Below are 23,581 nucleotides of genomic sequence, written 5' to 3'. Positions count from 1 at the left end.
GAAGCCTTTTCTCTCATTAGCCGAGAGACAGAATAGCCATCAGCTAAGTAAATGGCTACTAACTAGCAAGGCGCCATTTGTATCAGTGCCTATAGCTTACGAGTATTCAAGAGAGATGTATTCCAAGGACTAATAAAAAGATAAGTAATAAGCATCTACATACTTTTCTTCTTATTCATTTATAAGTTCTCATGTTCCAGACTTCACGCCCGTCTGCTTTAGCCGTGCGTGCTCTATCGGCTACAGCGTTAGTGTAGTTTGCATTTTCTGCCATCTAAACTTCACGGTGTCGGCCCAGCTACCGACACAACATTTATTGGCGACGAGCAAAAGAGTTTGTATTAATTCGTTTACAACATTGGCGACGAATTAAAGTTATTTCTGATTGCTTACATTTAATTGTGTCATGGCTTCGCCACATTCTCCAGATGTACTGTCCGAATTTTATCGCTTGCAGAATCAGCAGACGCAGGCGTTACTGGATGCCCTTGGACAGCTCGTCCAGGGTCAACGTACCATTCAAACCGATGCGGCCGCCGCCGCTTCTTCGCTACTGCTGCCACTAAACGCTGTTGCACCTCCCTTTCGACCATACGTGGCAGCCGATGAGACCTGGCACGAGTGGTCGCGCCAGTTCAACTTTCACCTCGCTGCCTACAGAATTCAAGGTAAAGAGCGGCAGCCGTTTTTGCTTTCTTGTGTCGGGGTGTCCACATACCGTGTGATAGTGAAATTGTTTCCCCGACGCGACGTAGCAACTCTGTCCTACGAGGAAATTTTGTCTGCATTAGATGCCTATTTCAAAGAAACAGTTAATGTGGTTGCAAAACGGTATACGTTCTTTCGTACAAAACGTACGGCCGGTCAAACTAATAGGGAGTGGGTAGCAACATTGCAAGGACTTACTAGGGACTGTGCCTTTGAATGTGACTGTGGTCTTTCTTATTCAGATACAATGGTGCGTGATGCAATTGCACAGAACGTTTCTGATGTTCGCATAAGGGAGCAAATTTTGAAACTAGTTAATCCCTCCCTTCAACAGGTGATAGACATATTGGATAGACAGGACACACTTGACTGTGCTCAGGAATCTTTTGAAACTTCGCCAGCCGTGTGTAACATTAACCGGCCCGCTGGACGCGCTGCGCGGCCCGGTAACCGGGCCTTGCGCACGTCGACACAGCGACCGCCGCGTGCTAAGCCAGGTGTGCCGCGCCAGCCCACAAATGCAGTGAAATCATGCCCGCAGTGTGCTACTAGACATTCGCGTGAACATTGCCCGTCACGCCAAGCTATTTGCTTTTTCTGCAATAAGAAAGGACATGTTCAAAGTGTTTGCCAGAAAAAGCTCAGATCAGACAATCACAATCATTCCAGGCCCTTTGCTTCGCGCCGGAATCGAACCCAGGACACTCAGGCTCGTGGACCTTTGCCTATGGACATTCATGTCGTTAATTCCGCTTCGTCCAGTGACACTTTCTCTAACAGTAACTGTGATCGTCCCACAAAAACTGTGCGTCGACGTCGCCGGAAATCACGTCAATTAGCAAGTGATTCTGTACCAGTGTCTGTTCAAATTGCACAAAACAGTCGCTTTTGTCGTCAGCAGGGCAATAAACTTTTTGTGGACTTAGACTTTGAAGGCAAAGTGATACCATTCCAGCTCGATACCGGAGCTGCAGTTTCATTGCTCAATCACGACACGTACAAACAACTGGGCAAACCTCCGTTGCGTTCCGCAAATGTTAAGCTAACTACATATTCCGGACAGAAAATTCCTGTGTTAGGACAGTGCAGCCTTCTTGCAACATACAAGGGACAAACAAAACTTGTGTCATTATACGTTCTTCGTTCTTCTTCTGCAGTGAATTTGTTTGGGCTAGACTTGTTTCAGTTGTTTAACATGTCTATTGTAAATCAGGTCCTATCGGTGAATCAAACTGTGCCTACAGACAGTGTTTCTCGGCTGTGTGACGAATTTGCAGACATTTTTGCACCGGGCTTAGGTTGCGCTCAAAACTATGAAGCACATTTAGAACTGCAGGTAAACGCGCAACCGAAATTTTTCAGGGCGCGCAATGTTCCCCACGCATTGCGTGATGAGGTCGCAAGAACGTTACACGATCTCGAATCACAGGGTGTAATTGAACGTGTGCAAGCTTCTCTCTGGGCCTCACCCTTAGTAATTTTGCCAAAACCTTCCGGAAAATTGAGACTTTGCGTGGACTTCAAGGCCACAGTGAATCCACAGCTAGTGACTGCTACTTTTCCTTTGCCCCGCCCGGAAGATCTTTTTGCTAAACTGTGCCCGGGTAAATATTTTTCAAAGTTGGACCTAGCCGATGCGTACTTGCAAATACCGGTGGACGACGAATCCCAGCGCGTATTGGTGGTTAACACGCATCTTGGATTATACCGCTTCAAAAGACTGCCTTTCGGGTGTGCATCCGCCCCTGCCTTGTTTCAGCAATATTTACAAACTATTTGTGCGTCGGTCCCTACTGCAGCAAACTATCTGGACGATATAGTGATCTCCGGACAGACAGAAGAAGATCATATTGCGAACTTACGAACATTATTTCAGGTCTTGCGACAAAATGGTCTTCGCTTGAGGAAGGACAAATGTGTGTTTTTTGCTCGTGACTTACCATACCTGGGACATGTCATTAATGCCCAAGGCATACATCCGAGTCCAGAGCACCTCCGTGCCATACAAGAATTGCCTTCCCCTCAAAATGTGAAACAGCTACAGAGTGTGTTGGGTAAAATTAATTATTATCATCGCTTTCTGCGCAATGCCTCTTCTATTTCAGCTCCGCTTCATCGCTTACGCCGTAAAGGTGTTCCGTTCGTCTGGACGACGGAATGTGAACGCGCCTTTCGCCAGTTGAAATCGGCGTTGCTTTCTAATACTTGCCTTACGCCATTCGATCCCCAGAAACCCCTTTTGTTGATGGTAGATGCATCGGATTTCGGGATCGGTGCTGTGCTTGCGCACAAAGTTGGCTCCCATGATCGCCCTATTGCCTTTGCGTCCAAATTGCTGTCGTCTGCGCAACGAAATTATTCACAGATAGAGAAAGAAGCTTTGGCTCTCGTGTTTGGTGTTACTAAGTTCCACGATTTCTTGTATGGTCGTCACTTTACCATCATCACAGACCACAAACCTTTGACATCGCTTTTTCATCCGACCAAGCCTGTACCTCCACGTACAGCGCAGAAATTCATTCGCTGGTCTATTTTCCTCTCGCAGTACCGCTACGATATCTTGTATCGGTCCACTGCTAAGCACGGAAACGCCGATGCGTTGTCCCGTTTGCCTGTTGCTGAGGATAAAGCATTCGATTCTTCCGAACTTGCTTGCATGTTCATTGATTCGGAAACCGATGACGTGGTCGAATCGTTTCCGATTGATTTTCGTCGTGTCGCTACAGCCACAGCTGCTGACCCTGTCCTTGCTACTGTTTTACGTTTTGTTGCTACGCAATGGCCTTTGTCAACGTCTCGGATCGAGGATCCGTTGGTTCGCCGATTTTTTGCTCACAAGGAGAGACTTTTTGTTCGACGTGGTGTTTTGTTGTTGCGTTCTGATAATGATCAGTCCAGAGTCGTGGTCCCACGTTCGTTACAGTCCTCTGTTTTACGGCTTCTTCACCAAGGACATTGGGGTATAGTGCGAACGAAACAACTTGCTCGTCAGCACTGTACTTGGTTCGGAATCGATGCTGCGATTACGCATATGTGTTCTTCGTGCCCGGCGTGTGCCGAACAACAGTCCGCACCGCCGCGGAAAGTCTTTGCGTGGCCGAAAGCCACTTCCCCTTGGCAACGCTTGCACATTGATTTTGCTGGTCCATTCTGGAATGCTCGATGGTTGGTTCTGGTCGACGCCTTCAGTAATTTTCCTTTTGTTGTCCGGATGTCTTCCACGACGTCCTCCGCCACCATCCAAGCGTTGTCTGCTATCTTTTGCATTGAAGGTCTTCCGCAGACTATTGTTTCCGACAATGGCCCACAATTCATGTCCGCAGAATTTCAGTCATTCTGCCAGGCCAATGGTATTCAACATCTGACATCCGCGCCGTTTTCGCCTCAGTCCAACGGTGCCGCTGAACGATTGGTCCGGACTTTCAAGTCACAGATGTTGAAATTGAAAGAGTCGCATTCTCGGGAGGACGCATTGTTGCTCTTTTTGTCTTCGTATCGCTCTCAGCCCCGAGATGGTCGCTCGCCGGCTGAGTTGCTCCACGGTCGTCCTCATCGCACCTTGATGTCTTTGTTACATCCGCCGCATCAGGTTCCTGTGCAACGGCGGACTCCTGCTTTTGCTCCGGGCGACGTTGTATTTTATCGCAACTATCGAGGTTCACGGCGTTGGCTCGCAGGGCGCATTCTTCGCTGCCTCGGCCGCGCGATGTATTTGGTTTTGGGGGCCTCTGGTGAGGTGCGTCGGCATCTCAATCAGCTGCGCCTCTGTCGTCGCTCGGGTTCTGCCGCTCCCCGTCTGCTTTCAGCGACGGTGCCGTCCGGTCAGCGCCCTGGGGACCCATCTACTGGCTCGCCTCATCCCCAGGTGTTACCGACGATGCCTTCCATTTTGCCCCATGGCGACGCGCCGCCGCCGCCGCAGCAGCAGCAGCCGCCGCCGCCGCCGCTTGTTTTCCCGCCGGCGCCGCCCGCATTCGACGCTTCGTTGCAGCCGCCAAGCGCCTCCCAGGGTCACGCGCCGCCGATCGCTTCCCGTGGCCAGCTGTCCTCCGCCATGGAACTCCCGCCCGCTCCGGGCCACATGACGTCATCGCGCGTCGGGTACCCCGACGCAATGGAGATCGACCCTACGGCCCCTCCTGTCTCATTACGGGCGCATACACCGCATGTTGACGTGCACCCTGGACTAGTTTTGCAGGCGTTTCCTAGCTCCCCTCGGACCGAATGGCCGGGTGCGGGTGGCACAGCCTCACCTGTTGTTAGGCTCCCCACCTCATCGCATACGTCAACATGTGGTCCTCCCCACGGCGGGCGGAAGCCTTATCTCACGACCGTTCGCCGATTTGCGGGGGAGGAATGTGGTGTCACCGCCAGACACCACACTTGCTAGGTGGTAGCTTAAATCGGCCGCGGTCCATGTAGTACATGTCGGACCCGCGTGTCGCCACTGTGATCGCAGACCTAGCGCCACCACCAAGGCAGGTCTCGTGATACGAGAGAGCACTCGCCCCAGTTGTACGCGAACCTAGCTACCGCCCAGTTGTACGCGAACCTAGCTACCGCCCAGTTGTACGCGAACCTAGCTACCGCCCAGTTGTACGAGAACCTAGCTACCGCCCAGTTGTACGAAGCCTTTTCTCTCATTAGCCGAGAGACAGAATAGCCATCAGCTAAGTAAATGGCTACTAACTAGCAAGGCGCCATTTGTATCAGTGCCTATAGCTTACGAGTATTCAAGAGAGATGTATTCCAAGGACTAATAAAAAGATAAGTAATAAGCATCTACATACTTTTCTTCTTATTCATTTATAAGTTCTCATGTTCCAGACTTCACGCCCGTCTGCTTTAGCCGTGCGTGCTCTATCGGCTACAGCGTTAGTGTAGTTTGCATTTTCTGCCATCTAAACTTCACGGTGTCGGCCCAGCTACCGACACAACAGTATTAATAGCTGCTTCATCACAAGGAAAATCAAACTACAGCAGTATTTTGACCACATGTCAACTGGAGGAAATAGTGGACAAAATAAAGAACATTAGGCTCTGAGAATCAAAAGAGACAAAACAGCTATAGATGTTAGTCTACAAGTGAGTTCAGTAGTTTGGTTTACAGTTAGTAATGTGATTCTTCATAGGTATAAAGAAGGTGATCTTTAGAAAGTCAAAGGAGTTGGAATTGATACGTGATCTAGTGACATGAGATGCTTTCCACTAACGTTGCATGCTCTTGTTTCTGGGATTGCATTAAGCAAGAGTAATGAGATAATCATTGTAAATCCTATATTAAGGAAAAGAGGTTGAGTTTACTAGAAGATTATTAGTGGTAATGAGAAATCCGTGTCCAAAATATGATTTTCTGAGACAGTCATGCTAATAAATTCATGGCAAATATATATCTCAAGCAAAAGCATTAAAAACACTTTTATTTGATAAAATATGTGTTATGGGTTACCAGTTTGCATACTGAAAATATTCAGTGATAAAAGGCTTTTTATCTTTGAATAACATGGTAACATGCTTACCTTGAATATGTCATCCAAGTTTTTTATTCCAAACTTCAGTATGGTGGCAAGAGTTCTGGCATATCGTGCTCTTTTCTTCATTTCCTTCTAAAATTTAAAAGCAGAGTATTATTTCTCACATAACAACTGACATAGTTCTAATGTAACATTTCTTCATTTTATGATACTTTTTCTATACATACATTTCTGGCACACATTGACAAATGTCTCAGCACACAGCACAACTATAAGTGTAAACAATAACCCAAATCAACTTTCATCTTTAAATGATACTATGCTTTACTGTGAAATGTCAAAAAATTCTTTCATCTTAAAGTCTCATTGCAGAATTTTCTCTATTTTTGGTCAAACACCTTCCCACATAATGGAGGCAGTAGCCTTATGTTATTCTTAAAGTTTCCATAATAGTCATATACTAAGCTGACACTTGTAGTGACTACAATTCTGAAATTAATCCACTAATTTTTGTCAGCACTAATACATTACACAATATATGCTCTGATATTAAGCTTGAGAAAATAAGGATACTGCTACTTATGCACAAAAATAAGAGTGGTAAAAGTGAGGAAGCCAGGCTGCACTATATAACCCTTAAGAAGTTGGACCAATATGAAATAAAATCAGCTAAATCTAAAGTAAATGATGAAGATATCACAGGATCAAAAAACAGTTGTCAAATAGTTTGGAATACTGTAAAAAGTGAGATCAATATGGGCAAAGGGCAAACCGCAGTCCTAATAGACTGCAATACCCTTAACAAATACTCTATAGACTGTGCCAGCTCCCATTCTTCATTTAATACATATAATTATATTACTCGTTCAGCAGCTGTGTCTCTGCTTAAGCAACCAAAATCAGTAACCAAAAAATAACTTAAAAACACATAAACAGAGGATTGCTATGGGGATAGTAACAGTATTATTAAATATGTAGCCTGAGCAACTATGAATCCACTAACATAACTGGCAAATCATATTCTCAATGAAGGTGTGTTCCCAAATGTCTGAAAATGACAATTACACTCCCAGTCTATAAGAAAGATGAAAGAAAAATGCCAAACAACTGTAGACCCATATCAACAGTTCCCATTATATCAAGTCATAGAAAACAGTATAAAAATGCAAATTTACAATTATTTTGAAAGTAATAAATTAGTGAGTAATAGCCAGTTTGTCTTTTGATCTCAGCTACCAACAAAAAATGCAGTCGAGTGTCTCCTCAGTAACATAGATGAAGGATTTGAGAACAAGAAACTCACTTGTGCAACAGTGTTAGACATAACTAAAGACTCTGAATCTGTCACAATTGACATAATGATATAAAATCTGGAACATTATGGTGTTGTAGATAAGCCATTAGAACTATTTCAGTCATACCTAAGCTACAGGATACAATTAGTAAAAGCAAACAACAAAATGTCAACAACAATGAAAACAAGGAGAGGAATCCCATGGATCACTGCTTGGTCCTTTCCTGTTCATTGTGTATAACAATGACTTCCCAAATTACATTCCTTGTGACAATTTATTGTATGCCGATGCTATGACACTAATTACATATGAAGAAAATCTGCCAGATGACTCAGAATACAACAAAGTAGTAACTGAAATGAGCAGTGACTAGTGCAGCGCCGGTCTTTTATCTAAAAATAAAATAAAAACTGAGGAAATTTACATTGCCATGAAGACATTTAAACAAGATACAAAAAGCATTAAATTATTGTGATTGGATTTAGATCAAAAACTCACATGGGTAAGTATATAAAGTATCTATGTGACAAACTAGCTCATACACTCTTCCTACTGCAGAAGCTGGGACACACTGTTAGTAAAAATTTACTAATTTAAGCATACTTTTCTTTATTTCAGTCACAACTGCAATATGAAGTACTACTTTGGGGTAACTCAGTGAGTTCAAGTACCATTTTCAACTAGCAGGCCGGCCGGGGTGGCCAAGTGGTTCTAGGTGCTACAGTCTGGTATCGCGCGACCGCTACGGTCGCAGGTTCGAATCCTGCCTCGGGCATGGATGTGTGTGCTGTCCTTAGGTTAGTTAGGTTTAAGTAGTTCTAAGTTCTTGGGGACTGATGACCTTAGAAGTTAAGTCTCATAGTGCTCAGAGCCATTTGAACCATTTTTTTCAACTAGCAGAAAAAGTCAGTTAGATATATATATGAGATCTAGCACCAAGACGAAGCTGCAAAAAAACACTGTAAAGAAATCAAAATAATGACACTGCCTAGTATTTATATCTACAACTGTTTAACATATGCTAAAGAAAACATGAGCAGTTTTAACTTAAGATCCTAAGTTCACATCCACAATACCTGAAACACTAGTAACCTAGATCTTCCATACTCAAGACTGACACTAACGCATAAGAACCATAAGTAACTATGTTCAAAACTCTACAAAAAAACTCCTAAAGACAGAGAGAGATTTACCAATGAATATTTTTAAGCATATCTTAGAAGTGTAGTCAAGTGCATGCCATACTACATTATGAAGTATGCCTATATGTATGTGACAATAATTTACATTTTTTCAACATGGCACTAATTATTATTATTATTATTATTATTATTATTATTATTATTATTATTACTGTTATTATTACATTAACACTGTATAGTACCACTGTGTTGATGATTATTGTATTATCACAATTATTGTAGCATATTTATCTATTTGTCCTGCACATGTACTATTCAACACAATGACTGAAAGACAAATAAAGATTCTAGAATGAGATTTTCACTCTGAAGCGGAGTGTGCGCTGATATGAAACTTCCTGGCAGATTAAAACTGTGTGCCCGACTGAGACTCGAACTCGGGACCTTTGCCTTTCGCGGGCAAGTGCTCTACTTGCCCGCGAAAGGCAAAGGTCCCGAGTTCGAGTCTCGGTCGGGCACACAGTTTTAATCTGCCAGGAAGTTTCAAATAAAGATTCTATTCTAGTCTAAAACTTATGATGATAAAATGGTAGCTTGAAGAGCACATTTTTCCTGTATACAAACTGTAAGATTTATTATATTCTTTCAGTTCTACAAATGAATGAATAACAGAAATAAAATACAAAGACAGTGAAATGCAACACATTTCTAGTCTTTGCAGCAGTGAGCTAGTATGTTCTACCACAAGGCTCTGTTCTGGGACGTGTCCTATTTCTGCTTTATGTATGTGACTTGGCTGATAAAATACATGGTGGAACCACAGTACTCTTTGCAGATAACAGTAATATTCTAATTATATCACACAGTGAGGGAAAGTCTGCAGGAAACATCAGTTATGCACAGCTTAGTACAGTGGTTCAGGACCTCATCATAAATTCTTAAAAAACTGTGGCAGTTAACTTTCATGCCATGCAAAACCTCCATCCTGCAAACCCTGTTTTTACCATTGAAGGAAAATAAGGTCTCAAAAGTCAGTAATTTTGAGGCATACCCATTCAGAAGGATCTGAAGTGGGAGATGCATCTTACCTATCTAAATAAATAACTGAATACACAAATGTATGCACCTAGGATTCACACTCAAAATACAAGCTGCTCATCAATGTACCTTTGTAATATATAGTCACTACTGATGTATGGAATAATTTTTTGTGGGAATTCCTCATTTAAACACACACATACATTATCAGGTTGATAATGAAAGCTAAATGCAGTGATTCTTGGAGATTCATTTCTAAAAGCCTGCAAAGACTGTCTCTTCCTTGTTTATGTATTTATGAAATACTAATTTTTACAAAAGGGACCATCTTAAAAAAAAGAAAACTTATTCAAACATGACTATGATAAACATGCATATGAAACAAAGCAGAAGCTGAACTTTCGCATAAGCACAGTTAAGTACAAACTTATGCAAAAGAGGAGTGTATCATACTGGAGTTATGTTATATGAGGGCTGTTCGGAAAGTAAGGTTCGATTGGTTGCAAAATGGAAATCACTGTGAAAATCAAAAATATTTTATTTGCAACAGTTATCTACACCCTCCAGTTACTTCTCTACATAGTCACTGCTCTGCCTTAGACATCTGTTGTAGCATTGTACCAACTTTCAAATACCCTTGTCACAGAAGGCAGCCCCCAGTGCTTTCCACTAAATCTCTATAATAGTCTATAGCTTGTTGTTTGTGCCAAAATGTTGTCTTCATAGCCAGCAGTTCCTGTGAGCAGAAATGATACTCGGAGGGAGCCAATTGGGCACTTTATTGTGGAAGATAAAACATTCCCATTGAAAATGCTTCTGGAGCTTCTTCAAAATTTGGTTTGAAATAATTTTAAAAATACTATTGATGCAATTTCCACTCACAAATAAAAGATTTCAATTAGATCTGGCAGATAAATTCAGTGGCAAGATTCTCTGGTATTACAGCAGTCCAAAATACCCAAGGATGGGTCACTATTCTGAGAAAACTACCTTCACAAATAATTGTAGCAAAATCAAAATTAGGAACAATATACCACATTCCAGAAATTATCATATACCTTCTTGTGAAAATGAAAGTTGCTATTCACCATATAGTGGAGATGCTGAGTGGCAGATAGGCACAAGAAAAAGATTCTCACAATTAACACTTTCACCCATTAAGGCCTTCACCGACAATAGGCAACAGAGGGACAGAGGTAGTGTTTGAACACAACCTTTCCCAATGCTCGACATATTCCAAACCAACAACAATCTTCCTAGTCACCATGACCCACTATATCCTCACCCACAATTACTTCTCCTTTGGAGGCATTACTTACAAACAAATCTGGGGTAAGGCTACGGGCATCCAAATGGTACCATCCTATGCCAACCTATTCATGGGCGATCTAGAGGAATCCTTCCTAAAAACCCAGAATCCTAAATGCCTCACCTGGTTCAGAATCACTAATGACATCTTTGCTATCTGGATTGAACGTGAGGACACCCTATCCACATTCCTCCAAAACCTCAACTACTTCTCCCCCAGTTGCTTCACCTGGTCCTATTCAGTCCAACCCTACATGTTGACCTCCACCTCAAAAATGGCTACATCAGTACTAACCACAAACAAGACCTCCACTTTGACAGCTGCCACCCGTTCCATACCAAGAAGTCCCTTTTGTACAGCCTAGCCACTTGTGGTCTTTGCATCTGCAGTAATGAGCAGTCCCTCTTGAAATATACTGAGAGTCTCACTGAAGCCTTCACTGACTGTAGTTATCCTCCCAACCTTGTACAAAAAATAATCTACCATGCCTTATCTTTTCAGTCTCCCACCACCTCCGAGAGTCCCACCGTCCGGTCACAGAGGAGCATTACCCTTGTCACTCAGTGCCATCCAGGACTGGAGCAACTGACTTACATTGCCTTCCAGGGTTTCGATTACCTCTTGTCGTGCCCTCAAATGAGAAATGTCCTGCCCAGTATCCTTCCCATCCTTCCCACAGTGGTATTCTGTCATCCACCAAACCTACACAATACACTTGTCCATCCTTACACAACCCCTGCTCCCAATCCCTTAACTCATGGCTCATACCATTGTAGTAGACCTAGATGCAAGACCTGTCCCATACATCCTCTCACCACCACTTACTCCAGTCTGGTTACTAAAATCACCTATCCCACCAAAGGCAGGGCTATCTTTGAAACCAGACATGTGATCTAAAAGCTAAGCTGCTACCACTATGCTGCATTCTATGTAGGCATGACAAACAACAGGCTGTCTGTCCACATTAGTGGTCACTGACAAACTGTGGCCAAGAAACAAGTAGACCACACTGTTGCTGAACACGCTGCCAAACATGATATCCTTCATTTCAATAAATGCTTCGCAGCCTGTGCTATATGGATCCTTCCCACCAACACCAACTTTTCTGAATTGCTCAGGTGGGAACTTTCCCTGCAGTAAATCCTATGTTCCCATAACCCTCCTGACCTCACTCTCCTCACCCATCCAGCCCCTTCCCTGTTCCCACTCCAGCACTACAAAGCTGTCATTCCACCATCATACCCAGTCTTTTTATAGCAGCACTTCACTGTCCACCACCCCCATCATACCCAGTCTTTTTACAGCAGCACTTCACTGTCCACCACCCCCACCATAATATCCCTCCCTCTCCTCACCCCAGCCTCCTCCTTACCCTCACCCAGTTGCCACTCCCATCATGCACTGGTGTGTGTGTGTGTGTGTGTGTGTGTGTGTGTGTGTGTGTGTGTGTGTGTGTGTGTGTGTGTATTGTCTATTGTTGACGAAGGTTTTAATGGCTGAAAGCTTTAATTGTGAGAGAAGCAACTTTCATTTTCATAATATTGTTACATTCCATCATAGGTTTTCCATTATTTGACATATACCTTCTTGGTATTACAGCATTCCTTCATACATCACCTTTCACAGAGCCCATCAATAGGGAGAAACATACGGGGTGCAGAACAAATCAAAATATATATTTACCATAGAAAAACAACTTTGATGAACTATTTGTAGCACCTTTAAAGATGGGCAGCACCATAGGTGACTGTGAGGTGCGAGGTGGGTGTGGTTGGGGTGGGGGTGGGGGGGGGGGTGGAGGGGGGGAGGTGGGAGCAGGCAAGAAACAGAAAAAATGCAACTTTTTGTGCTAGAAGAGAGCGAGAGAGACAGAAAAATTGTGTGCTGTCTCAAAGAGGAAAAATAATGTGATCTCCAGGATTGGGAACTTCTAGAAGTCTATGGGTGCAACACAGTGCCACTTGCAATCATAAAGCTACAAGTTCTGCATTCCAGTTGGTATGTTGTACAAGAATATGACAGACTGGAGGGATGAATATGACCTTGGTGCAGTAATAGGTTGCTAAAAGTTGATTCTGCTGGCCAACTTGAGGATCGTTTTGACAGGTTTCTGACAATCTATTTTTTATTGGCCCTGGGCTACACTTTTTCTAACCAACTCAAATAGATGTAGCTTCCAAAGCACATTTTGCTCAACATCAGTTATGACATATAACGCTAAAAAATCGGAATCATAAAAGTTTTGCAATAAATCCCTTAACAGGTGAAATCCCATAAGCAAACAAAGTCTTATAGATGGCATCAGAGTTGAATAAGCCATTTTTAAAGCTTATTTACTGTTTCTCCACTTAAAGGGGTCTATGTCATTTTTCTTCACACACAGCAAGGATTTCTGTCATTCTGACCTTTTTCCCTTGTTTCATATTTTTAATTTTCAGCTGTAATATGGCTGTAATATTGGGTAGTTTCATATTTAAAATATTTTGTATTATTCTGTGGAAGTGTACACAGGAGGATTTTAATGAAATGTGCAAGTATTTCAGCTTTACAGCACAATGAAAGAGCAATCACAAAAATATGGAAGTTTATAGTACACATGAGGGAGAATAAAAGAGGCTAATTTTAATAAATTGAAAGTGAATGCATGGGCATGGATCCTGCAGTGTCCTCATGAGATCTGTGTGAGGAAATATTATCAGCAAACTGTATAAAGTGATGACTATGTAATGGTGACATCAGAGGACACCATATAAAAAAATTATAATCTGAAAGGAAATGAATGGCCATCCTACATATAGAACATACCACAACACTGCTGCCATCACTGAAATTAACTGAAATGAAATGTGTGTACAAAAGCAGCATGCAGAAGAACTATATACACATCAAAGTTCTGTAGATTATCAGCAAATCATCCAGCACAAATGTAATCTGTATCATGATTGTGACAAATTTTGCAGCTTTTTCTCAAATTCTAGGACAAAATATGACATCATATGTTTTCTTGGTGAACTGAATTTCTACACCTCTCACTGAAACTAGTGCAGAAACATAAATACATGTGCACTGAGGACAGGTTGTGCTTTGTTAAGACCTATCTCGAGCTGAATACCACAAATGATCCAACATACACAATATTGTTCTTAACGCCATGCTACAGCAAAATTTTGCAGTGTTGACTAAGATGAGTAGTTAATCAGTCAGTAGTCACACTTCATGGAAAAGGCCAAAGTTATATGTTTCCTACAGTAATTTCAGTTTCAGACAACAGCTGATCATATGTTTTTGAAATTTCATAATTCAGTACATGATGAATGACTGCAATTGTCATTTATTCAGCTTTGAATATATGTCTACATTTAGTAATAACTAATTAATTAAAGTAGGAGAGATAAGTTCTACAAAAAATTATAATCTTATCTAACTCATATTAAACTAAAGCTAATTTAATATATGTGTTTTGTTGTGATAAACAGCTGTTTACTTGACATTATTAATGATAATCTACATTCTATTCAAATCATCATTATATCTTTCATAAACTCTTCCACAAAACTCTAAGTCAGAGTGTCATATAGTTATTTTTTTTCCAGTGGGCCTAGCTCATGTGCAGAATATTCTCACACTTTTGTTTGTTGTAAATTATCATTCCCTTATATTGTGTAGTCTGGACCCATAATGTCAGTCAGTGATAAAATGCACAAAACTACCCAGTTTATGGTATTGTAAGCACAATTTCCTTGAATGATTTCAAATTGATACACAAAAAATTACAGTTTCAAGTATCTATAGGGATTGCAATTGTTGCAGTTTTCTAAATAATGGGGGTCATTGGCTAACTCAGAAGCAGAGTACACATGTTGCTGATTACTTCTAGTGGCACCATGACACATAATATGCTACTTCGGATTCACCAGATAATAATACCATATTTATAACATATTGAAACTCACTATGGCATGCAGTTTTGCATGTGTTTTTGCCAGCAGCATTGGATAATGAATGCAATGCAAATGAAAAACTGCATAATTTATTTTCTAGATACTCAACATGTGAATGGACAAAGGGAGAAAGGAAATGGGAAGTAAGAGGGAGTAGGCACATGGGATATGAATTCAGGAGGGAGACTCAGCATATGCATGGGATAGGCTAGCAGATTTATGCTAGTGCCTAGCCATTATCAAGGCATTGTTTTTTTTTTTTTTTTAATTTTGATGCATGTTAGTTCCCTGTTGTTTGGGCCTCAGTCACAGTTACTAGAATACTACAGTAGTATTCTAGAAACTGTGACTGACACCTGAACAACAGGGAACTAACATGCATCGAAATTAAGAAATAGTGCATTGATAATGGCTAGGTACTAGCCAAAATCTGGATTTGTGTAATGAAACCAGCAAAAAGGATTTGCTGCACTCTATCATTTATAAATATAGGAGTAGTTGTTTTGCAAGAAGACAGAAAATGGTGTACGACTCCAGATTGATATTCAATTGTTTCTAGTCGCTACCAATACATTCAATACAGGATGCTAGTACACCGGCATTGTAGTAGCCACATTGTTCCTGTGTTAATGTCACCTGTGATTATAATCTTATACAGAGGATATCCACTTTCCAGTATTTGAAAGTAATACTATAGTTTTGTTTAGGTGTATGCAGGTGCAATAAGTACAGCGGCATCTGCTAGCCAAAGTTGACTAGGTTGGCTGTGTCAAGAGAGCAGTAGGTATTTACTGGTGCCATTCCACTTCTACAGAAACATTTATCCCAATTATCCACTGTGACAAGAATCTTCTTACAGTGAACAGTTAGTCCTTCAACTACAGAAAACAGAAGGTCACTTTAACAAACAAAACTATGGGATTATAACTAAATTAAGTGTAGTGGAATGAAAACTTTTGTCCTGGAAGACTTGGAATTTGGCACACTCCTTTCCTTCACCTACATAAATGATTCATCAAAAAAATTCAAGGCCTCTTCACAAATTTTGATGTTTGCTGATTATAAACATACAGAGATAAAAGGCACAAACACACCTACATGAGACGCAGCCAGGAGAAAAGTAGGCCAGGGCAACAACCAGTTCTAGAGGAAACATCTTAACTTTGAATGATAAGTTTTCAGACAAAAGACCAGATAGTCCTGGCAAATATGCACAATATTTCACCAAGAGACTGAGTTGTTTATCTTCATATGATGACAACTTGGTCTGTTGTTGAAGTATTATGCAGTTTGCCATGAGTTCTGTCTATTCCCCTCAGAACTTTTCATTCATTGTACATGCTAGAAAAAACTTATTAATTGGAGCTCAAATCTTAATCTAGCAAAAACTAAAGATATGCAATTCAAGGAATATAAAAAAAGACCTATTGGTACCAGATGAACAGATAAATCCACACACAGTAAATGAAATACTGTGTCTCATTCCTAAACACCCAGAAGGGTAACAAACTGAGGTTCACAAGCACGTGCACAAGTCAACCAAAAAGCTGAACTTTGTTTGCCTTATACTTATAAATCTTTCTCACTGTGTTCACTTTTAGCTGGTATTCCTAGTGCACTTTGCATACTTTCACTCAGTAGTGTGGTACAGTATAAATTTTTGGGGCTATGCAGCTAAGGTGAAAGAAATATTTAACTTACAGAAACTAGTAGTAAGAATGCCAATGGCTGTGTCATAGTGGTAACACCAGTTCCCATCAGATCACTGAAGTTAGGCAGTCAGGTTTCAGTAGCACTTGGATGGGTGACCATCCAAGTCTGCTGAACACTGTTGGAAAACAGGGTAACTCAGCTCTTGGGTTTCCAACTGATGAACTACTTGACTGAGAAGTAGTGGCTCTGATCACAAAAATTGACAATGGCCTGGAGAGCAGTGTGATGACCACACACCCTTGCATATCCACATCCAGTGACATCTATTCGCTGAGGAGACAACAGTGGTCTGTTGGTACTGTTGGGTCTTCTGAGGCCTGTTCGGGTGGAGTTAGAGTAATAAGAATATTTTTTAAAGTTGAAGACTGAAAACTTTGCACCAGTCTTCACCAAAAATATTGCAGAAACCTCTTCAAGAAGCTAGAATTCTTATACTTTTGTGCCAATACAATTACTCCCTAAAAGTGTTAATGCTTAACAATAAGAGTGAATTTAGGATGAAAAATGCACCTCATGGTCACATTACTATGAGTAAAAGTAATCTGTATGTAGACTTCACATCTCTGCCTAGAATCCAAAGTAGTTTTTTACAGTCTGGTGTAAAAGTCTTGAACAGTTTGCCAGTAGACATGAGAGAGGATATGGATACTCCTAAATATTAAGGCATAAAGTAAAAGAATATTTAAATTAACCATTCCTCCAATAATTTATCAGAATATTTAGACTTGAGTACCAGTATGTATACCACAGTTAGCATTAATGTGCATAATAAACGTACTATAATGTCTTGATAATATAGAAAGCAGGGTTTAACCTCCTATGGACAATGAGGCATTAGAGATGGAATACACACTCAGATTCAGGATGGAAATTGGTCATGCCCTTTTTCAGTGAATGAAGTATTTGTCTTAACCAAATAAGAGAAACCATGAAACACTTAAATCTTGATGGCTAGGCCAGGAAATGAACCCTTGTCCTCCCAGATGTATATTCAATGTCTTAAGTACTGTGCCACCTTGGTGGTCTGAGCACATAAAATAAGTAAAGTAAAATAAATGCTTAGTGTGAAACAGAAGAGGAAAAGAAAAGCTGAGGGGTGTAGGAGAAAGTGCAGTGGATGTTATGAAAGTAGATGCTTTTCTAGTAATGTACATAATATCCTTATTTTAAAATACACTAAAATAATTAATTGTAATTAACAATGTAAGTAGATTACACTAGCTATAACTGATTGTTAACATATTTCACAAATGCAGTCTACAATGGCTGCTTCTGCATCTTAACTGGATTTATTGTATGTTCCTGAAAGCTTTCCTCCTTGATGGAGTTTATGGGACATAATGTGAGGATGAATGGTTGAAATGAACTTATTGGCTGTCATTAGTGTGATCTTGACATGTGCAAGAAAAAATTGCTAGGAATTCTCTCAGATTTCCTCAAGGTTAAAACACCTATCATAAAATCTAACTGCCTACTTGTTTATCAACAATATCACCTTATTGTCAAATTACTAAAGCACTGATGAGATACAAACATACCTCTCACAAGAAACTGTTGAAACCTGACAAATGTATTCTGAGAAAAATTTCAAATGGAATATGTATTCTCCAGATGAAATAGGTATCCTCCAAGAAATGTAGAAAAAAGAAGATAAATAATTAGATTAAGTCTAAGTCCAAATTTTAAAAATGTCAGACACCCTGCAAGATTAAAATTAAATAAATAAAATCTACTGAGACATAGAAAAAAGTAAAACAAAACATCTGAGGAAGACAGGAGCTATTGTATTCACCTCAGGTACATGAACAACTATAGTTTGACCACACCCACATCTACATCTATACTCTGCAAACCAAAATGAAGTGTATGGCAGAAGCCAGTTATTACGGCTTTCTCTCATTCCAGTCACAAATGGAATGTGGGAAGGATGATTGTTTAAATGCATCTGTGTGCCGTAGTTAATCTAGCCTTGTCCTTATGATCCCTATGGGAGCAATGTGTAGGAGGTGGTTGTAAATCCCCTGAGTCATTATTTAAAGCCAGTTCCTGAAACTGCCAGTCCAGTTGATTTGACATCTCTGTGACACTCTCCTGCAGGTGAAACAACCTGTGACCATTCATGCTGCCCTTCTCTAGATGTGTTCAATATCCCCTGTTAGTACTATCTGGGATGGGTCCTATGCTCTTGAGCAATATTCTAGGATGGATTACATGAGTCCTTTGTAAGCAGTCTCTTTTGTAGGCTGACTGCATTTCCTCAGTATTCTACTATTAAACTAAAGTCAGCTACCCTCTTTTCCCATGACTGAGCGTATGTGATTGTTCCATTTCATGTCCCTACTAAGTGCTACCCCAGGTATTTGTGAAAGTTTACCAATTCCAGTTGTGTGTCATTGATATTATACTCATGGAGTACCATTTTTTTTCATTTTCTAAAGTGCACAATTTTACATTTTTGAGTGTTTAAAGCTAGGTGCCAGTTTTTGCACCACTTTGAAATATTATCAAGGCCTGACTGAATGTTTGTCCAGCTACATTCAGACTTTACTTCATTGTAGATTACTGCATCATCTGCAAAATATCTGAGAATACTATTAATATTGTCTGCAAGGTCATTAATATGCAACATGAACAGCAAGAGACTCAAACATGCTTCTCAGGTTCACACCCAAACTTGCTTCTACATCTGTCGATGACACTTCAAAATAACATGCTGCAGCCTTCCTACCAAGAAATCCTCAATCCAGTCACAAATTTCATGTGATACCCCACATGATCATACCTTGGATAATAAGCTTAGATGTAGTACTGAGTTAAATGCTTTTCAGAATGTAGAATTAATGCATCTACCTGACTTGATACATGGATTTAAGGACTTCATGAAAGGAAAGTGTGAGTTGGGTTTTACATAATCTATGTTTTCAAAATCCATGCTGCTTGGCATGAGAGAGGTTGTTCTGTTTGAGTCGCCTCATTATGTTTGATCTCAAAATACGTTCTATGGTTCTGCAACAGATGGATGTCAAGGATACTGGACGGCAGTTTTGTGGATCACTTCTGCTACCCTTCTCGCAGGCAGGTGTGACCTTTTGATGCAATTCTTCAGACTTTCCCAGCTAGCTGTTGACATCTTGAGGTGTCATGTATTCTGCCCAATATCAGTGTCATTCTTCCACAATATTTCAACAATGTGACTCGTTATCTTCATCAGGTGATACCTCAGACTGCTCGTTGAGTGGAACAGGACCAGTATTTATGCCTACACTCCTCACCTCTCCATGGTGGGCTTCTGGTGATCTGTCTGTGGTCTGCTCCCACTAGCAGCATCGTTAGGCATTCCCTCTTTGGTCCAAAGTGCCTATCTGTGGGTTGTCATTCCATTTTCAGTCCACTGAAGTTACAGATGTTCTCTCTGTGACCCGCACCCACTAGAAATGTTCTTAAGCATTCCATCTTTGGTCTGCTGAGCCAGCCTGAGCATTGGTGTTTTGTTTTCGCTCCCATGCACCCCTCTGGGTGCTGGTGTTCTGTTTTGAGTCTGGTGTGGTTCTAAGTGTTCCCTTGCAGTCTGATCCTGCTAGAACCAGCCTGTGACATTCCATCTTTGGTCTGGTGCACCTTGTGCTCTAGCTGAGCAGCTCTTGGCTGGTATACATTTATAGAGCAGAACGTTGAATATTTATCGTTTCCTGTGTTTTCCTCACAGTATATTTCTAAAATTTTGTGCATGTTTTTCTTTTTAAGAGGTTTAATCTCATGTCTTGTAACTGTAAATTCATTCACTCTGTAGCACAGTATGTACTTTTTTTAAAGACAAACATTGTTTATAATAAGGTCAGATTGCAGTTGTGTACTTGTTTACGTTTTAACACAGTTAACTGAGTGAATCCTACTTAATTGTTCTGTTTTCTTTCCATCAGTTTAATTTTAGTGTGTCCATTCATTATTAAGTTCATATTTTCGAAAAGTAGGACAAGTCTTAAGTTGCTTGATTTAGAATCTTTCACACTAATCATATGTTTACATGCAGTTTTTGTACGTTAAAGTTACATATTGTTGTGATTAAAACAATTAATGGATATTGTAACTAAGCACGTGCTAAGTTCCTGTTGTAAGCAGAAGTAAATAACTTTTTATGTTATATCCTAGTTCTGAAGCATTAAACTACAGGTTTAATTTTTGCTGCTCATAAATAACAAAAATTCATCTAGGGTAAAGTGTGTTAAGTGATTAGTTCTATTTTTAAGTGTGTAATCTTTGTTGCAATGTGTGATAAGTTTGGATGCTGCCATAGGGTACTCAAAGAGTTAGTAAGTAGTATATGTTGGCTATGGGTTGGAATTTCATTGGGCTGACTGTAGTGAGGAGCTGAATGAGGAACTCAGCGAGGCTCTCCCATGAAACTGTAAGCTTTGAAGAAGAAGAAGAAGAAGAAAACAAGAGCATTGCTGAGCAGGAGACAAAGATTTGTGACCTTCAGGTTGAATTAGATAACACAAAATTTTAACTAGGTAGGTTGAAGGAGAAAATAGATCTTGGGAACTGCATACAGATAATAAGCAATGGGTGAAAGGGGAACAGCTCTTCAACTTCATCTACACTTGAGCTAACAGTACTGAATGAATTTGATTTGTCATCTGAAGTAGCAGGGGATGAGCCTCATCCACCTGTAGGTCACAGCAGGGTGCGGCAAACTTCTGGCAAAGAAGCCAATTTAGATCCATACCAAAAGAGGGCACGAAGAAAAGAATCCTGAGGAACAGGATACCAGGTCACAAGTACTCTGAAGGCAAGTGGCAGAGGAGAGAATGTTTTTGTGCAAAGATTTTGGCAAAGGTTATTATAGTTAATGGTGCAGGGAACAGCCTGGCTAAGAACAGTAATTACAGGATTAGGGGTGATGTGGATGAACTAGGAGTAGAAACTAGACACAGAAAAGCAATTTTTGTGGAGGTCCTGCAGTGCCACGACCAGCCCTGTGTGAACACCACTGTGAGCCACGTGAATACTCAGTTGAGCAGACTACTGCTGACTGAAATGAAATTTTATACGAATGCAGTTCCTGTTGCTACAATTGGGAGATGGTGATATACTAGATATGGCCTACACCTGAATAGGAGAGGGAATGATAGGTTGGGTGAACTTCTAGCAGCTGATATATGGGGAGCTACTGTCATGTATATAGCAAGATCCCTGTGGTTACTGGTGTCAGAGGTGCACTCTTTTTAGATTAGAATCAGTTTTCAGTCACCCTGTTTTGAAAGAAGTGAAAATAACAGAAGAGCCCCACAAAATGCTTAAGAATTCACAGAAAAGAAAGGTTAGCTTATTTCATCAAAATATTAGAGGACATAGTAATAAAGTAGAAGAGCTTCTAAACTTTTTGGAACATTAAGAGAGCTCTGCAATGATGGACATCTTTTGCCTGTCTGAGCACTACATAACCCCTGGGTTAGATAAGTTACATATAAAGGATTACACTATAGCAGCTTACTTGTGCACAACTAATATGGGAAAAAGAAGAGTTTTTGCACTTATTAAGACAGAACACAAGTTCAGAAATACTGAGACAAGCAGATTTTGTAGTGATAAGCAAATAGAAGTATGTGCTTGTGAAACGATACTGAAACATAGTTCACTTTTAATTCTAACTGTATACAGATCCCCACTGGGAAATTTTGCACTGTTTATGAGGAATCTGGATTCTTTACTGTGCTATCTGTCAGACAGCAGCAAATAAAAATCTGTGGTGACTTCAATATAGATTTTCTGGAGGGTTTCAATATGAAAAATGATCTGGAAACCTTATTTGGATCCTATAATTTGATTTCAGTAATTAACTTTGAAATACTGGTCAATAAAATCTGTAGGACCCTAACTGATAATGTTTTCTTTGGTGAAGCTCAAAGTAGCAAAATAACTGTTTACCCAGCAACGAATGCTTTCTCTGGTTGTGATACACAGTTAGGATACATAACATAGTGCCTTAGACTCCTCAGTGTATGTAAGTTAGAATAATTAATGACTCCAGCACAAATGTTTTTAAGAATAGTTTGCAGGGGATGACCTGAGATGAAATTTATAGTTAACCAAATGCTAACATAAAATTTTATCTATTCCACGATAAATTAATATTTGAAAATTGCTTTCTGCATAAGCTAATCAAAAAGGACGTTAAACAGCCATGTAAAAACCATGGATCACTATTGGAATTAAAAGTATCTTGTGGAAAGAAAAAGGAAATTTGCCAAGAACAAGTACAAATCCAGCAGTAGTCATACACTACAAAAACTAATCATATGGAATGATGTTCTGGGTAGCTAACTCATATTTAAGAAAGTCTTTATTGCACAAAAACATGCCATAAGAATAATATGTGGTGCTCAACCATGACCATCTTGTTGACATCTGTTTAAGGAGTTGGACATTCTGACTACTGCTTCACAGTATATTTATTCCCTCCTGAAGTTTTTTGTAAATAATCCACTACAGTTGAAAAGGAACCATGATCTACATAATTACAATACCAGAAGGAAAAATTATATTCATTATTAAACATTTAGGTTGTCTTTAACACAAAAAAGGGGTGCACAATGCTGCAACAAAAGTTTTTGATTACTTATCAGTAATATTGAATGTCTGACAGACAGCAAAGTAAAATTTTAAAACAAACAGAGAGTTTATCCTTGACAACATCTTCTATTCTGTAGAAGAATTTCTTTTACTGTAATGTGTAAAAGTTGGTGGGTAGGACTTATTAACTCATAACAACTGTATACATTTTTTCTTTCTGGAAAAAAAACTTAGAAATGTCCAGAATGTAATCATATTTACAAATTAATCTGTGATGTGAATTAAAATGACTGATTTCACATCATTACAATATATCGGGCAAAATTATCCTTGGAACATGAAATTAACTAACTCTCCCATGTCTACAGCCTCAGTTCTTCTTTTTGTT

General features: G+C 40.2%; 1 protein-coding gene across 1 annotated transcript in view; it reads right to left on the bottom strand.

Annotated features, from left to right (window-relative positions):
- The window catches only part of LOC126470611 (inactive phospholipase C-like protein 2), a 725,325-nt gene that overhangs the window by 28,102 nt on the left and 673,642 nt on the right, over nucleotides 1–23,581 (bottom strand). The window contains exon 17 of the mRNA XM_050098565.1: nucleotides 6,228–6,314. Within this exon, the coding sequence (XP_049954522.1) occupies nucleotides 6,228–6,314 (87 nt within the window). The remainder of the gene's footprint in view (nucleotides 1–6,227; nucleotides 6,315–23,581) is intronic.

The sequence above is a fragment of the Schistocerca serialis genome, chromosome 3 (genome assembly GCF_023864345.2).
Source record: "Schistocerca serialis cubense isolate TAMUIC-IGC-003099 chromosome 3, iqSchSeri2.2, whole genome shotgun sequence".
Lineage (NCBI taxonomy): Eukaryota > Metazoa > Arthropoda > Insecta > Orthoptera > Acrididae > Schistocerca > Schistocerca serialis.
This window is presented reverse-complemented; position numbering and strand designations above follow the sequence as displayed.